Source organism: Phocoena sinus, chromosome 4, assembly GCF_008692025.1.
Source record: "Phocoena sinus isolate mPhoSin1 chromosome 4, mPhoSin1.pri, whole genome shotgun sequence".
In the NCBI taxonomy this organism is placed as follows: Eukaryota; Metazoa; Chordata; class Mammalia; order Artiodactyla; family Phocoenidae; genus Phocoena; species Phocoena sinus.
Genome location: NC_045766.1, coordinates 62,581,911 through 62,600,771, shown reverse-complemented (window position 1 = coordinate 62,600,771; position 18,861 = coordinate 62,581,911). Strand labels below are relative to the sequence as shown.

General features: G+C 37.3%; 1 protein-coding gene across 2 annotated transcripts in view; it reads right to left on the bottom strand.

Moving 5' to 3' along the window:
- MAP3K13 (mitogen-activated protein kinase kinase kinase 13) overlaps nucleotides 1-18,861 on the bottom strand; it is a 165,136-nt gene that overhangs the window by 32,849 nt on the left and 113,426 nt on the right. For both annotated transcript variants that reach the window (XM_032631229.1, XM_032631228.1), the window contains exons 3-4: nucleotides 16,170-16,729; nucleotides 3,262-3,445 (exon numbers count right to left, since the gene is read on the bottom strand). In XM_032631229.1, the coding sequence (XP_032487120.1) occupies nucleotides 3,262-3,445; nucleotides 16,170-16,644 (659 nt within the window). In that variant the 5' untranslated portion in view covers nucleotides 16,645-16,729. The remainder of the gene's footprint in view (nucleotides 1-3,261; nucleotides 3,446-16,169; nucleotides 16,730-18,861) is intronic.

Sequence of the window (18,861 nt, the reverse complement as noted above, 5' to 3'; positions counted from 1 at the left end):
AGGAAAACTGACTTGTCCTAGGACCATACAACTAATACATGACAGAGCTGGGATTCGAATCCAGTCTGTCTACTTCAAAGCCCATGATTTTCCACTTAACTACGCTACACTGCCTCCCTTCCAGCTTTTAAAAGTTTGTATAGACAAGCATATTGGGGATTCCTATATTAATACTGTTATCCTATAAAAGTGGGAAAATCATCTTCACAGTTTTGTTCTGAGAATCAGAAAAGAGAAGAAAAGAAAAGAGAAGAAAAGAAAAGAGAAGAAAAATTATCATGAGCAATTCTGTGTCTTATTTCTTAATGATACGTATGCCTTCCTCCAAAGGAATATCATTATTCTACCTACAAGACTCCCAGCTAAAGTCCTCAGCCAGCTACCAATTCATGTCCTATCTCTTAGGCTGCCATAAGTGCTGAAAGAATTTAGAGGTTGTGACTTGTAATCATGTGAAAGTCTTATAACAACGGCAGATTATGAATAAGTATAATTAGTTTTTATTTTCCCTGCCTTGATGTGCCTGTCAAATGCCGCAAAGCTATTTCTATTACTCTCCTATCATTTTCTAAGCTCCCCAGAATTCTCATCTTGATTTTTAAAGAAAAAATTTTTAAAGTTTCTGTTACTTGACTTTCAGGAAACCTCAGTGGAGCACAAGTATACAGCAACAGACAATTTAATTTTTACTACAGAGAAATAATGAATAAGGGCAGAAATAGTGTAATGTGCTTAAGAATATCAAAACAAATATTTGTTTGAAACTACTCAGCATCTTACTCAAGTATGTTTTAACTTGTCAGACAAACATTGACATAAAGAGCCTAACAGCGATATGTTATACACTTTTCGTCTTTCTTGACTGACAAATGAGAAGCAATCATTCCATCAGCCCTGTACTATGACAAGGCTTCTTAGTAGCTATAAATAACAGCTCTATAATCACTTCTAATTGCTACCTTTTCTTCCCTTTGGCACTCAATTCCATTAGGAACAGGTAGGTTGGGTTTTCTTAAAAGATTGCTTAAAAATTGGAAGAAAAAGAGAATATAGTATTCCTTTCTTGCACTTCCCTTCTGTACATGGTTCTTACTAACTTCAAAAGAAGCTGAAAGCACAGAAATCAGTATCCAGAGAGATGTACTAAAATCTAATCATGCCTTCATATCTTCCAGACGGTTCTGAATGATTCATTGGCTAAGCAACACATGGCACAGATGGCTGCAAACATAACACTGCACAATGCCTCAAGAGCATGGTGTAATGGGCCAGGGACACAGTCTCACTATTGTTTTCCATGTAGAGGTAAAGACAATTCAAGCATCTTCAGCCTAAAGAGTTGGACACCAACAGAGCAATACTTATCCATAATGCTGAAAACTGTATATGCAGGTAGGAGGGTCAGAGGGTAAAGCAGGGAAAAGACTCAGAGGAAAAAGGAAGAAACAAAAGAAAGGAAGGAAAAATCAAGCTTCTCGCACTCATCCTCTGAGGACACATTTCTACCTTCAGTAACCCACGACCTCTTGCTAGAAAGCCCTCTTACCTGAGACTCATAGCCTAGTTCACTTCGGGAGGCCAAAAGGCCATGCTCATCTATAGAACATTCAGCGTCTCAAACCTAGCATACCAGTGATTTAAGCTTAAAGTTTAGTTAAATAAAAGGCTCTTCCTTCCATTTACGAGGGTAACCACACTGCAATGATGATCCTCTCAGTGAAGTAAAATGAATGAAAGTGAGCCTCTGACAGACTTGTCTGCTTAAAAATAATCCTCCTATTGTCTTGAGAAACTTATCATCTTGGGAAGGATTATAATTGGTCTCGATAGCATTTTGTTTTAGTTTCACATCCTCCTGGCCCTCCTAGGGCAACCAATAATAGAATCACTACAGCAACTGAAATTCTCTCCCATGTCCTCTGCAGGGATGTTCCTTCCACAAGGAAATGAATCTAAGGACTTCATTTAGTATCCCAGTTGAATGCTTCTCTTCTTTTCACACTTCTTTCCCTTTCCAAAGTAAGGGGTCTTGTTTGGGAATCAAAACTCAACCTCAATAGACATTTAAACCCATTCTACAAAACTTGTACCCATGATTTCTATTCCTTACTTTGGGGATATATTTCCAATTAGAAATTATTGCATGACATGTTTAGCTTTATAATGAGAGTTTTATTAAGGAAAGGATTCCTCTTGGGGGCTGGAGGAAGTCCCTCCTAGGTTAGGAAAGGAGAATTTGTAAGTTATTCTACTTTTAGCTATAGGCTTATTGGTCATACTATTTTCCAGAATTGAAATATATATAAATTCAATATATATTACATAAAAATATACCAAGAAGCTCTAATTTCTAATCTCTCTTCCTTCCTAAAGGCTTTCTTTCCTGTTCTTCACCTTTCTTCCTCTTAAGCCACTCATTATTCATTTGTTCAAGCCTAGGGCAAAATTTCAAGGCTGGTAAGAGAAGGAACTCAAGGGAAGAGTACAGGGAGAAGAGATTATACATATTCAGAGCTCAGCACTGCCAAGTTTGGTGCCTTCTACAAATTTACCTCTGAATCTTTCCATTTTGCTAGGGATCCCTGTCAATATTATGAAGATAAGGGACTAAACTAGAAAGATATATTCACATACTCTTGAAAACAACCACTTTGTGAAATAAATATAGCATTTAACTTACTATCATCACTAATTCTACTATTATTAGATTTAGAAAGCTGAGTGTTTGGCATTCCTTGAAAATGGATCTGGCAAAACCTGAGGCAGGGAGAAATACTCTGAAGGTACCTGTTATTACAAGTTGATATTTAAGAACGGACACTAATAGAAACTAGTAAGAAAATACATCTCTATTTACAAGGAACTAATTGTTCTCTAATCACTTCACATGTTAGCTTTGTTTTCTTAACTGAATTTTAGGATGTTCAGGTTATCTTGAAGTAGCCTCTGTTGTCCTACTGATAATGACATTGATTCAGCAGATCTGACTGCTTGGCAGGAATCTACCTTCTCCCTCTCTGTCCCACATACATCCCTTCCAAGAAGTGTGTGCTCTGGCAAAAAGAACTATTAGACTATAAAATCCTTAAAGACATGATTCTAATATAATAGTTCTTTGGTACCCTCCCAAAGCACCTAGCACAGTGCTAAGTCTGTAGAGTGTTCTTAACATGTCTTTCAAAGCAGGAACTTAAATGTATATACTGGAGGAAAGAAAATCTCTCTATTTCTTTAAAAAAAAAAAAAAAAGCCTTGACCTACTTGAAAGCGATGATGTTAGGATGCTTCAACTTCCTCAAATGCTTGATATCCGTCTCATTCTGCTCTCTCACTTTCTTGATGGCCACCTCCTCCGCTCGGAACTTGCCCAAGAAGACAGCTCCCTGGGCTCCACTACCCAGCCACTGCAGCTCTGAGATCTCCTCAAATGGCACTTCCCAAGTATCTAGGCACACAAGTGAGAAACAAGCTTAAAGAGATCTCAGTGGCCCCTTGTAGAATGCTCAGGGGCCATTCTACAAGGCCACTCTGAAGGGACCAACTTCACCATCACCCAAAATGACCTCTATCCTTTGTCTCTCACCTGGTAACTCTCCAAAAGGTATAACCTTTCTATGGGTCTTGATACCATAGATAAGATATTCACATGTATTAGTTTGTATCAATTTTTAACCAGTGAAATTCAGCAGATCAGAGATCTCCAATATAATCACCTCTGAACAAAACACATCCTGACACTCCCACAGCCCCACCTCCTCACTTGAAGCTTGCATGCTCAGTCAATTCACCTATCTGTCTCTACATCACCATCCCTACCCCATCACCCATTATGTGTTGCTTTATTCCTCTTTGAATTTCTAGTGCAGGTTCTCAATTAATACTTGCTGAATGAATTTTCAGTGATACTCTCCTAAAGATCTAATGATGTATAATAATTAAATTAGTATTTACCTTTTATTTAGCACTTACTATACGCCAGACACTAGCGTAGTGCTTTAGATCTGTCATGTGTTTAATTCTTACAACAATCCTATAAGTCTGGCCTTATTACGGTTATTTAAAAATGAGAAAACTAAGCCATAGGGTAAACATGCCTTAAGTAACTTAATCAAGGTCACATAATTGGTAAGTGGCAAAACAGGGCCCAGGACTCCAGAACTGGCTTGAATCTAGGGACAGTGTTTTCTCTACTATACCACATTATCTCTCATGAAGTATTTGAGAGAGAGGGTCATTAGTCATAATATACTTACTCATATAGATGCAGTATTTTCAAGTTTCTGTTTTTCTTAAAGTTTAATTTCTTTTTGCACCAAAAATGTAACAGGGGTCATTTCTAAGTGGTGGCATTATTGATGATTCATGTTATGTTGTTTATCCTTTTCTGTATTAAAAATTTTAAACCATAAGCCTATATTACTTTTTTTTTTTTTTTTTTTTGCTGTACGCGGGCCTCTCACTGTTGTGGCCTTTCCCGTTGCGGAGCGCAGGCTCAGCAGCCATGGCTCACCGGCCCAGCTGCTCCGCGGCATGTGGGATCTTCCCGGACCGGGGCACGAACCCGTGTCCCCTGCATCGGCAGGCGGACTCTCAACCACTGCGCCACCAGGGAAGCCCCGCCTATATTACTTTTATTTTTAATTGAAGTATAGTTGATTTACAATATTGTGTTAGTTTCAGCCTATATTACATTTAAAATGAATAAAATGCTATTTAAAATAGATTAAAAATTCAATCAATATGTGCTTTAATCTCATGCAACTTAAAAAGACGACTACAATCCATTGGTTATCCTTTTTGCCAGTGCATTATCACTGCACTGGTCAGAAATGAACATCAAAGAGCTAAGAGCCCCACAGAGTGAGGAGAAGATGATGACAATGCTAAAGGTTATGAGAGATTCTTGTCAGATCACCAATCACTTAAAGGCCACTGTTTGCAGAACACTGAACAAAGTAGTGTTGAATCAGCTTTGAAGATATTCTGGTCTTGAAAGCAAATCAACTCACTACTACATCAATGAAGCAAGCGCAGAAAGAGTAGAAGGGAACTACATTTCCCTCTTTTCTAATTTTCTTTAACAGAAAAGAAATTCTGTAGATGCTTAATAAAATGTGGTTTCTCATTACAAAGTTTAAAACATGACCTTTAAAATATAAATACATAGAGCAGAAAAAATTATAGTGAGGGTGATTAAAAGCATGGGCACTTGTCCCATTCTTCTGGTATGAGCAGTATTAAAGGTTTCTGCTCTACTGAAATTGAATAGATGCTATACAAAAACAATCTCTCTACAATACAAATAGCTCACAAATATGAAATCACCAAAGAAACAAGTTTGGGTGGAAACAATAAGTTACAGATGACTGCTTTTAGTATCTTTACAGCGTCTAATGACTTTCATCCCTATAGGCTTATTCATGTGGCACATATAGGACACAGGTATTGATGGCACACTTAGTTTTACTAATTAGGGGTCTAATGAAGAACTAAACACAGTGTCATTTTGACCGTTCTGGGGGCTGAATAAGGTACTAGCACTGGATTCTGAGCAAGAACATAACTGGGCAATATTTCTCCAAATAACTCTATAAAAGCCCAAGATACCCTAATTGTTAATACATAATTACTAAAATTAGACAGTCTTTCGCTGTCTTTTTTTCCTATTTATGCAATCTTTATTTACTGTTAAGTACTAGAAAACATTAGAAAATACTAGAAAAAGCAGAAAAGCACACATTTTATCTGAAATCCCAGCACATATTGTTTTCATCTTCTTTTAGTCTTTGTTTATATGTATACAGCTATGTCAGAGTTGTATGTGATGTATAATTTTTTCTACTTTTTTCATATATTATGTATTCCCCATGTATTTACAGTTTTTATTATAAGCTTAATAGTTACTTACTGTACCCTCTTACCTTTTTTTGTACTTGTTTCCACTTTTTTGTTTGCTAAGTTAAATTTGATACTTTTTTCTTTCTTTATACTACTTCCTCATGTTCAATCCTGAGGTTAAAGAGTATAGTTTCCTGGTTCTTGGTATACATTCCAAGTTGCTATCCAAAAGGATTTTTCTAGTTTTTGCTGACAGTAGCAAAGTATGAGCAAGTCTCTTTTACTGCAACTTTGCCAGCAATGAATGTTGCCGATTATTTTTTGGTGCTAATTTAGTTAGGTATAAAATAGTGTTTTATAAGTTCGCACTATTTTAATTGCCAGTGATATAGGATATTTTCTCAACATTTGTTTAATACATCTTCTTTGTATGAATTATCAGATTTATCCCTTGTCCATTTATTTATTAGGGTCTTGCAGTTCTCATAAGCTCAAAGGAGCTTTCTATTTCTTTGACACATACGAAGAGGCTTTTTACAAAAGCATTTTTCTTTTAATTTTATTATGATTTGAACAAAATATTTTTATAGCTGCTTGTCATTTGCTTTGCAGTTTCTTCTACTGCCTAATCTATCTTCTAAGAGTGATCTATAGTTGATTTTTTAAAAGTTTAACCTTTACATCTGAAGTTTATTTTGTTGTATGGTATGAGAACTGATGCAAATTAATTTTTTTCATAGTGTTATTTAGTGATTCAAAAAACAATTTGTTAAATAATCCTTTCTTTTTACTTTTTTTTTTCGGTACGCGGGCCTCTCACTGTTGTGGCCTCTCCCGTTGCGGAGCACAAGCTCTGGACGCGCAGGCTCAGCGGCCATGGCTCACGGGTCCAGTCACTCCGCGGCATGTGGGATCCTCCCCGACCAGGGCACGAACCCGCGTCCCCTGCATCGGCAGGCAGACTCTCAACCACTGCACCACCAGGGAATCCCTTTACATAATTTTATAATGTTTATATTGTAATTTACTATATATTTTATAAATAATTCTTATTTAGTATTTTTATAAAATGAGAAATAAATGAAGTATTAAAATACAAATGATAGGAGGGAGGGACAAGATAGGGGTAGGGGATTAAGAGGCACAAACTACTACGTATAAAATAAATAAGCTACCAGGATATATTGTATGGCACAAGGAATGTAGCCAATATTATATAATAACATTTTTTTATTCTTCTTTTTTTTAAAGATTTTTTTTTTGATGTGGACCATTTTTAAAGTCTTTATGGAATTTGTTACAATATTGCTTCTGTTTTATGTTTTGTTTTTTTGGCTGCGAGGCATGTGGGATCTTAGTTCTCCAACCAGGGATTGAACCCGCACCCCCTGCATTGGAAGGCGAAGTCTTAACCACTGGACCGCCAGGGAAGTCCCTATAATAACTTTAAATGGAGTATAATCTATAAAAATATTGAATCACTATGTTGTACGCCTGAAATTAATATAGTATTGTAAATCAACTATACTTCAATTAAAAAATAAATAAAATAGGGCTTCCCTGGTGGTGCAGTGGTTGAGAGTCCGCCTGCCGATGCAGGGGACACGGGTTCGTGCCCCAGTCGGGGAAGATCCCACATGCCGCGGAGCAACTAAGCCCGTGAGCCACGGCCTCTGAGCCTGTGCATCCGGAGCCTGTGCTCTGCAATGGGAGAGGCTACAACAGTGAGAGGCCCGCGTACCTCAAAAAAAATAAAAAATAAAAATATAAATATAAATAAATAAAATAAAATACAAATGATAAATATATTTGGCACTCAAATACCAAAGGTTGATATTATAATAAATAACAAAAATTTCCTTGACCAACAGTAGCTCACGCCTGTGTTAATTCATCTATGTTCAACCAAATCTTAATTGTCCATGAAAAATAAAGGGGCCGGCATTGGTAATTCAAGAACACAGAGTGTAAAGTAATACTTCAACCACCTTTCCATCAATTTTTTTTACTAGAACTGACTACCAGAAATAAAATTGTTTCATGTGATTTAGTCCTCTCTGTCCAGTTCCAATGTCCTGATCGATATCTAGCAGGGAGTCAAGGAACAAGAAAATGGCAGCAAAAAGAACGTTAGCAACAAGGATATACAAATTGGGGGCCTAGATCACTGAGGAACAAGATAACAAACCTTATAATGATGGAAACTGGCTGTGCTCCCTCCAGGTTTAGTCCCAGACTTTCTGCTGCTTTTACAGCTGTCCCATTGGTACTCTTCCCCAGCTTTTATCTTCTCTCTGATTCATCACTATGACTACTATCTTAATTCCAATATCCACCATGATCCCTAGGACTGAGAAAAAGCCACATGCCCACTCACTTTAACACATAAGTTCTCCTTTGTTTATTCAGACAAGTCTATGACAATACTTGCTTTGAGACTGGGAACTATTTGGCAATAAAAGATTTCACATATTACCTTACTTACGCTTCACTACTAACATACTAAATGGGAGATGAAGATATCACTAAAAAAAATTTAATCAAGTGAAATTTCCTCATAATACCAAATGCAGGGACACATCTGTTATATGTACTATCCTTTGGTTGACTGTAATCCAGGATTAAAGATTAGCTCCATGATCCCAGAGCTGACAAGAAAAAAACTACACTTAGTTTCAAGCTAGTGAATCTCTTCTACAGCCCACAGCAACACCTGCTCACGGTAGGATATCCTCTCATTTGCTGAAGAGCTGGGCAGCTGCCGTACCCTTGTAAGCTTAAACTGACCAAGGATGTGTCTTATTTGCTCCTGAAATAAGCCTTTCCGAAGGTCACATAATCAATTGGAACACAAATTAAATACAAGGTTACAGAACAATAAAGAATTTTAAAGGCTTCTTTTAACAGACATGGGATGTGTCTGTTAGTCTTCTTTATGAGTCTGAACCTCAATGCTGCGTTTGGATCCTGAGACCTCCAAATTGCCACCAAAATAATTATTAGACTGGACAAGTTAAGAACCCAAAAACCAAATGAGTTTATCATATAAGCAGATATTAGTAAGTTTTGTGTCTAAGCAGAGAAGAAGGAACTTCTAAAAAATAATAAATTAAGGGTGGGTGGTTATGGGATGACAAGTGATTTTTATTTTCCTCTTTGGATTTGTCTTTATTCCCAATTTTTAAAATAATAAAACTGTTTAACATAGGAGTCCCCAACCGCTGTGTGACAAGGAACAACTCTTTAATTTCCCTGAAACCTTAAGATCATAGAGGGAAAAAGAGGGTAGAATGTGCAGGGTATGGAGAGAAAACAGACAGACAAAACCTAGGGATTGAGAAAGAATGCTGTGGTTGACAAATCCTGGAAAGTATACCTGGAATGGACAGATTTACAGGTAAATCCCAATATACTTATGGAGAAGGGGTATAGATGGGGAGTCTGGTATTGGTTTAAGAGAAAGTATTTCAGAATCAATTAAAAAAAATTGAAGTATAGCTGATTTACAATGTTGTGTTGATTTCTGCTGTACAGCAAAATGATTCAGTTATACATATATATATATATATATATATATATATATATATATATATATACAATCTTTTTCATATTCTTTTCCATTATGGTTTATCCCAGGATATTGAATATAATTCCCTGTGCTATATAGTAGGACGGTATTGTTTATCCATTCTATATGTCATAGTTTGCATCTACTAACTCCTAACTCCTAGTCCATCCCTCCCCCACACCCCCTCCCCCTTGGCAACCACAAGTCTGTTCTCTATGTCTGTGAGTCTGTTTTTGTCTCGTAAATAGGTTCATTTGTGCCATAGTTTAGGTTCCACATAAAGGTGATATCATATGGTATTTGTCTTTCTCTTTTTTACCTTTTTTTTTTTTTTTTTTTTGCGGCACGTGGGCCTCTCACTGCTGCGGCCTCCTCTGTTGCAAAGCACAGGCTCCAGACATGCAGGCCCAGCGGCCATGGCTCACGGGCCCAGCCGCTCAGCGGCACGTGGGATCATCCCGGACCGAGGCACGAACCCGCGTCCTCTGCATCGGCAGGCGGACTCTCAACCACTGCACCACCAGGGAAGCCCCTGTCTTTCTCTTTTTGACTTACTTCACTTAGTATGATAATTTCTAGTTGCATCCATGTTGCTGCAAATGGCATTATTTCATTCTGTTTTATGGCTGAGTAGTATTCCATTATATATGTACCACATCTTCTTTATCCATTCTTCTGTTAGTGGACACTTAGGTTGTTTCCATGTCTTGGCTACTGTGAATAGTACTGCTATGAACATAGGGGTGCATGTATCTTTTTGAATTATAGTTTTGTCTGCATATATACCCAGGAGTAGGATTGCTGGGTCATATGGTAATTCTATTTTTAGTTTTTTGAGGAACCGCCATACTGTTTTCCACAGTGGTTGCACCAACTTACATTCCCACCAACAGTGCAGGAGGGTTCCCTTTTCTCCACACCCTCCCCAGCATTTGTTATTGGTAGACTTTTTGATGATAGCCATTCTGACTGGTGTGAGGTGGTACCTCATTGTAGTTCTGATTTGCATTTCTAAAAGAAAGTATTTCACATCAATAGATGAGCGGAGAAAGACAATGTGGTATATATATATCTACACACACACACACACACACACACACACACACACACACAAACACACACACACACTGGAATACTACTCAGCCATAAAAGAGAATGAAATTTTGCCATCTGCAGCAACATGGATGGACTTGGAGGGCATTATGCTAAGTGAAATAAGTCAGACAGAGAAAGACAAATACTGTATGATGTCACTTATATGTGGAATCTAAAAAATACAACAAACTAGTGAATATTAAAAAAAGAGAAGCAGACTCACAGATAAAAATAAACTAGTGGGGAGAGGGGGAAGGGGCAATATAGGGGTGGGGGAGTGGGAGGTAGAAACTACTGGCTGTAAGACAGGCCACAAGGATGTATTGTACAACACGGGGAAGATAGCTAACATTTTGTAATAACTGTAAATGGAGTGTAACCTTTAAAAATTGTGTTAAAAAATAAAATAAAATAATACCTTAAAATAAAATATCAAAAAAAGAAAAAGTATTTCAGAAATAGAAAAAATTGAATGCATGGAAAAAGTGGCTAATGGTGACTAATGTCACCTGGTAGTTGTGGAAAAGCTGTCAACAGTCTTGACTAAAATATATGAATACATTTTTAAGGGAGGACTACAGAATCCCATATTCAGTTATAAAATAAATAAAACAATATCATTTCTGGTCCATATTATTCCTTTATAAAATTTCTTGATGAAAGAACTCATAACAACTGATCATTTACATAAGGCTGCAAAGATATGTATCAAACACTTTAAAGCAAAAAATCCTTTGAACCCAGCATTCCTCTTCTAATAATTTATCCTAAGGAGTAATCAAGATATGGGCGAAAATTAAGGAATGGACACGTTCACTGCAGTGTGGCTTATAATCACTGAAAATAGTAAACAAATTGTTAAGCAATAGAAGATTGCACTAGAAGTTATCAATGAATTTGGTAAAGTTGCAGGATACAAAATTAATATACAGAAATATGTTAATTTCTATACACTAACAACTAACAATCAGAAAAGGAAATTAAGAAAATAATCCCATTTACAATTGCGTCAAAATGAATAAAATAGTAGGAATAAATCTAAGGAGGTAAAGGACCTGTACTCTGAAAACTATAAGACACTGATGAAAGAAATTGAAGACAACACAAACAGATGGAAAGATATACCGTGTTCATGGACTGGAAGAATTAATACTGTTAAAATGACCATACTACCCAAGGCAATCTAGGAATTCAATGCAATCCCTGTCAAAATACCCATGGCATTCTTCATAAAAGTAGAACAAATAATTCTAAAATTTGTATGGAAACACAAAATACCCCAAATAGCCAAAACTATCTTGAGAAAGAAGAACAAAGCTGGAGGTATCATGCTCCCTGATTTCAAACTATACTGCAAAGCTACAGTAATCAAAGCAGTATGGTACTGGCACATAGATCAATGGAACAGAATAGCGAGCCCAGAAATGAAACCATAATTACATGGGCAATTAATCTATGACAAAGGAGGCAAGAATATACAATGGGGAAAAGACAGCCTCTTCAATAAATGGTGTTGGGAAAACTGGACAGCTACATGCAAAAGAATCAAACTGGACTACACCATATACAAAAATAAATTCAAAATGGATTAAAGTCTTAAATGTAAGACTTGAAACCATAAAACTTCTGGAAGAAAAAGTAGGCAGTATGGTCTTTGACATCAGTCTTAGCAATATTTTTTGGATATGTCTCCTCAGGTAAGGGCAACAAAAGCAAAAATAAACAAATGGGACTACATCAAAATAAAAAGCTTTTGCACAGTGAAGGAAACTATCAATGAAATGAAAAGGCAGCTTACTGAATGGGAGATGATATTTATAAATGCTATATCTGATAAGGGGTTAATATCCAAAATATACAAATAACTCATATAGCTCAACATCAGACAAACAACCTGATTAAAAATGGGTAGGGCTTCCCTGGTGGCACAGTGGTTGACAGTTCGCCTGCCGATGCAGGGGACACGGGTTCGTGCCCCCGTCTGGGAAGATCCCACATGCCGCAGAGCAGCTGTGCCCATGAGCCATGGCCACTGAGCCTGCATGTCTGGAGCCTGTGCTCTGCAATGGGAGAGGCCACGACAGTGAGAGGCCTGCATACAGCAAAAAAAAAAAAAAAAAAAAAAATGGGTAGAGGATCTGAACAGACATTTATCTAAAGAAGACATACAAATGGCTATCAGGCACATGAAAAGATGCTCCATATCACTAATTATTAGGAAAATGCAAATGAAAACCACAGTGAGATATCACTTCACACCTGCTAGAATGGCTATTACCAAAAAAACAACAAATAACAAGTGTTGGCCAGGATGTAGGGAAACAGGAACCCTTGGGTACTGGTGATGGGAACGCAAATTGGTGCAGCCACTATGGAAAACAGTATGGAGATACCTCAAAAAACTAAAAATAGACCTATATATAGGACTACCACATGACTCAGCAACTCCACTCCTGGGTATTTATCTAAAGAAAACAAAAACACTCTTTAGAGACCTAAATGTAAGACCAGATACTATGAAACTCCTAGAGGAAAATATGCAGAACACTCTTTGACATAAACTGCAGCAATATTTTTTTTGGATCTGTCTCCTAAAGGAAAGGAAATGAAAACAAAAATAAACAAGTGGGACCTATTTAAACTTAAAAGATTTCACACAGCAAAGGAAACCACTGACAAGACAAAAAGATAACCCACTGAATGGGAGAAAATATTTGCAAATGATATGGCTGATAAGGGATTAATATCCAACATATATAAATAGCTCATACAACACAACATCAAAAAAACAACCAGATTAAAAAATGGGGAGAAGAACTAAACAGACATTTTTCCAAAGAGGAAAAGAAAATGGCCAACAGGCATATGAAAAGATGCTCAACATCAGTAATCATCAGGGAAATGAAAATCAAAGCCACAATGAGATATCACCTCACACCTGTCAGAAAGAATGGCTATCATCAAAAAGAACACAACAAATGTCGGCGAGGATGTGAAAAGAGGGAACCCTTGTTCACTGTTAGTGGGAATGTAAACTGGTGCAGCCACTGTGGAAAACAGTATGGAGGTGTCTCAAAAAACTAAAAATAGAACTACCATATGACTCAGCAATTCCACTCCTGTGTATATATCAGAAAAAACCAAAAACACTAATTTGAAAAGATACATGCACCCCAATGTTCATAGCAGCATTATTTACAATTGCCAAGATATGGAAACAACCTAAGTGTCCATCAACAGATGAGTGGACAAGATTGGATACACAGACACACACACACAGACACACAGACACACACACACACAGAGACACACACACACACACACACACACACACACACACAATGGAATACTACTCAGCCATAAAAAAGAACGAAATTTTGCCATTTGCGGCAAATGGATGGATATGGAGGGCATTATGCTAGTGAAATAAGCTAGAGAAAGACAAATACTGTAGAATATCACTTATATGTGGAATCTAAAAAATACAACAAACTAGTGAATATAACAAAAAAGCAGACTCACAGATATAGAGAACAAACCAGTGGTTACCAGTGGGGAGGGAGGGAGGGGTGGGAGAATGGGAGGTACAAACTACTCAGTGTAAGATAGGCTCAAGGATGTAATGTACAACATGGGGAATATGACCAAAATTCTGTAATAACAATAAATGGAAAGCAATCTTTAAAAATTGTATAAAAAATAAAAAAGTAAAAAAAACCCCACTCTTTAGAAAAGATATCTGCACGCTTACATTAACTGCAGCATTATTTACAATAGCCAAGATATGGAAGCAATCTAAGTACCCATAGGTAGATGAATGGACAAAAAAGGTGTGGTGTACACACACACACACACACACACACACACACACACACACACACACACACACACAATGGAATATTACTCAGCCATAAAAAAGAATGAAATCTTGCCATTTGTGACAGCATGGACAGACCTAGAAGACACTAAGCTAAGTGAAATAAGTCAGATGGAGAAAGACAAATACTATATGATTTCACTTAAATGTGTAATCTAAAAAACAAAACAAATGAACAAAAACAATAAAACAGAAACAGAGTCATAGATACAGAGAACAAACAGGTGGTTGTCAGAGGGAAGGAGGGAGGGGGGAGGGGAGAAGTAGGTGAGGGAGATTAAGAGGTACAAACTTTTAGTACAAAATAAATGAGTCAAGGGTATGAAATGTACAGTGTGGGGAATATAGTCAATAATTATGTAACATCTTTGTATGGTGACAGACAGTAACTAATCATGGTGATGATTTTGAAATGTACAGAAATGTCAAATCACTATGTTGTGTACCAGGAACTAATATAGTGTTGTAGGTCAATTATACTTCAAAAATAAACTCACAAAAAAAGAGATCAGATTTGTGGTTACCAGAGGTGGTAAGTAGGGGAGGGGGAATTGGATGAAGGCAGTCAGAAGGTACAAACTTCCAGTTATAAGATTAGTAAGTACTAGGGATGTGGTGTACAACTTGATAAATATAATGAACACTGTTTATGTTAATGCATGAAAGTTGTTAAGACAGTAAACCCTAAGAGTTCTCATTACAAGGAAAAAAACAGAGGATTACTTAATTACAATTACTTAAACTGTGTATGTTAACACAATTTAATATTATGCAGCCATTAAAAATGATGCTGAAAAAGTATATTTCATGATACAGGAAATGTTCACAGTATGAAGTAAAAAAGTGTTACAGAAGAGCATAGCTTTTTTTAAGCACACATACACACATGTATAGACTAACATATACCAAAAACACTAATGGTGGTTATTGTCAGGAGAGGGAGAATCATAGATTATTTTAATTTTTGGGGGGGAACTTACTTGTATGTTCCAAAATTTCTATATATATTACTTTTGTTCTCAGGAAAAAATTGTTTCAACAATATAAATGAAGTTATAAAGGACACCAGTGCCATGTGTTCTCTTTACTTCAAAAGCATAAGGCTTGAATTGGAGTATATGAATATACATACTACACAATGATGGGAGTTAAATTTTTACTTTTTAAAAAGCTGTGGGATCTCGAAATAATAATGTTTCTCAAGAATGGTTAGATATTTTGTTCTTTCCTCAAAATGTGAGCTTTCTGTGCCTGACTGTAAGATAAAAAAATTCCTTTTTACTACTACCTAAGGCAGGCCTGCAATCTTCAGGGGCAGTACCATGTGGCTTCCGTCTGGTTTTGAATTAGTCCAGTGACCATCAGACTTTTTGACTGTAAAAACTGTCAATAAAATTTTTGAATATGCACTCACTATGTGATTTATTTATAAATTATATATCTGTAAAACTTTATTAAAATACCAAATATATATGAAAACATGCATGAAAATAGAAAATTTAAAATGATGAGATAAAAGGAACAGAAGCTCTAACATCTTCTTCCTCACAACGTCATGGATTGTCTTATATGTACTCTACTCTGGACACCACTGGACTGTACAACCACAAAAGGTGGGCTTCGACCAAAAAAGACCAACCATATGTCAATCTGTTCCATTCAGAAGGTCTATAGGAAATTGAAATGGGGTATTCTTCTGGCACTAGGTCTTTAAGTTATCAAAGGTTATGCAGTTAATGGTGGTAGTGCGTTTACACAGGAAATATCTTCCAGGTCCATACTCTAGCTTACCTTGCTGCTGCAATTTGTAATCAGTGGAATATGCCTTCCCAATGATATTCCATACAGGCCTTAAGCATCCAAATAGTCCTTCAAGAAACCCACCACTGCCGCTGCCCGACCTGCTGAACTGAATCTTGATGTCTTCGGTTCCACTCGTGCCCTCTCCATCCACAGTGTTGCTGTTCCCGTGAGACATGGCCATCTCTGATTCATCTTGTTCCCTTAGCTGAAGAACGCTGTTCTCAAACTGGTCCCTGGAATCCTCGCTTACGCTTGTCAACACTGTTGTGGTGATGGGGCTGTTCATGCCCTCATTTAGCTCTGTTTGCACCACCCCCTTTTCCTGCTGGTCCTTAAGAAGCTTGGGTGAAGGGTGGCTTCGCATAGGTGCGATGTCATCTTGTAGTCCATTGAAGGTTTTGTTTTCACTCAAAGGCAAGTGTGGGGAAGGGGAGCAGCTCAGGTGCTCCTGAGGGTTGGCCATCGTGCCATGAGTGTGCCCAGGGTCCTGAGATGACACTCAGAGGATCATTAGAAAAGAGTTCTGATGTAAGAGGGGGCTTCAGAACCTGGGGAAAACAGGAGGAGGTCGTGAGATCACCCTTTCTTTAGTCATCCACACCACTACACTTCCGTTTATAATAATAAAAGCATTGAAACAAGGGGGATTGATTATAAACAGTGGTGTTCATCCATATGAAGGAATACTGTGCAGCAGTTAAAAATCATGTTGTAGAAGAGTATTTACTAACATGAGAAAATGTTCATGACATATTAATATAAAAAATAGGTTAGAAAAATATATACAATGTAAGCCATTTAAAATTTTTATTATTTAAAAGGATACACAAACACATATACAAGAAAAAAAGACTGGAAGGATACATCCAAAGAATTAACAACAGTTAATTCTAGGTGGTTAGATTTGGGAGGGATTTATGTTGTGTTTTTCGAGATATTCTAAGCATTTTGCATTAATATGTTTCTATGGACTGAATGGTTGTGTCCCCCCAAAATTTACATGTTGAAACTCATTTGTGATGCTGTTTGGAGGTGGGGGCCTTTGGGATGTGATTAGGTCGTGATGGTGGAGCCTTCATGAATGGGATTAGTAAAATCCCATTTATACTAAATCCTTATAAAAAAGACCCCGGAGAACTCCCTTCCCTCTTCTTCCATGTGAGGACACAGTGAGAAGATGGCTGTCTATGAACCAGGAAGCAGGCCCTCACCAGATTATCAAATCTGTGAGTGCTTTGATCTTGGATATCTCAGCTCAGCCTCCAAAAAACTGTCAGAAGTAAAAATGTTTGTTGTCTGAGCCATCTAGTCTGTGGTATTTTTGTTATAGCAGCCTGAACAGACTAAGAAATATATATTACATTTATAATCAGAAAAAAATTGTTTCCCTTCCCAAAGGTGTAAATATATTTTTGTTAGAAACTACATTCTGTGTTATTATAAGTCACTGCTGATATCTTCTGTTTGCTTTAGTGTCTTGTCCACTGGCACCTTGCTTTACTTTCTAAGGCATTCATTAAGGCACGTAGATAAATGTCTTGTGTATGTGACAGATAAATTCCTAAGATGTAAATTTTGTTTTACTGTACTGCACCAAATCTGGACCAATGTGACCAAGCCACAGCTTTTTAAACTTATTCTTTGCTTCTGATCTGTCCATTAGCACCAATTTCTCAGAGCCACCTACCCCCTGAAAATAAAGACATAGAATTGTTCTAGATTCACCAGATCATGCAAAATCAATCTTAAACTTATTCAATGTATGTCTCTTATCAGAAATTTACTTTCTTTGCAAATCCCTATATAATAGCCCTTCCTTCTTTCACTCTGTATTAAGCATCAAGGATGTGCTAGAGGCCACGGGATAAAGATGATCTTGCAGAGGGGGCAAAAGACAGACCAACAAAGATTGACTGTACACTGCTTAACCAAGTGCTCTGGGAGCACAGAAGAGGGAGGGATAGTTTCAGGGATAGCTGCCCAAAGGTGGTAACTACTGATTTGTTTGAAGGAAGTGTAGAAATTCATCGGGCAGGCAGGAAAGGAGTGAGTGAAAGAAGAGGAAGAGGGTACTACAGGTTTGGAGAAAGTGTGAATGAGGGCATGGAGGGATGAAAATATGGAACAGATGAGATATCTCAGTGGCTGGAATGTAGGTTATATGTATATATACAGAGAAAGATAAGAATTGGAGAGAGTCAGCGGCTAGATTGTAAGTATGCTAGGCTAAGAGATTTGGATTTTATTCTGAAGGTGATGGGGAGCCACAGTATCCTATTGGGGGTTACAAATAAAAATAGACAGTTCTTATGTTATTAATTTCTCATCTCCATTACTGAGACCAGGGATTGCTAGGGAAGTGAGACTAGGTGTTCCAGGTAGTAATGGGGAGCAGTAGGAGATAACTCTTGTAAAAGGTGGGCCAAGGTCAGAATATGGTGGACTTGTATGGCAAGCTAAAGCTTTTAGATTTTATCCTCAAGACAACAGAGAGTCATTAAGGAATTTTAAGCAAGGGAGTGATTTGGTCAGATTTGTAATTTAAAATCATACCCATAGAAATAGAGGTTGGATTGAAGGAGAATGACTGAAGGTCAAGATATCAGTTAGGAGGAAGAGATCAAGTAAGAAATGATGAGGACACCAAGGCAGTAGCAATGGCAATGAATGAAGACAAGGG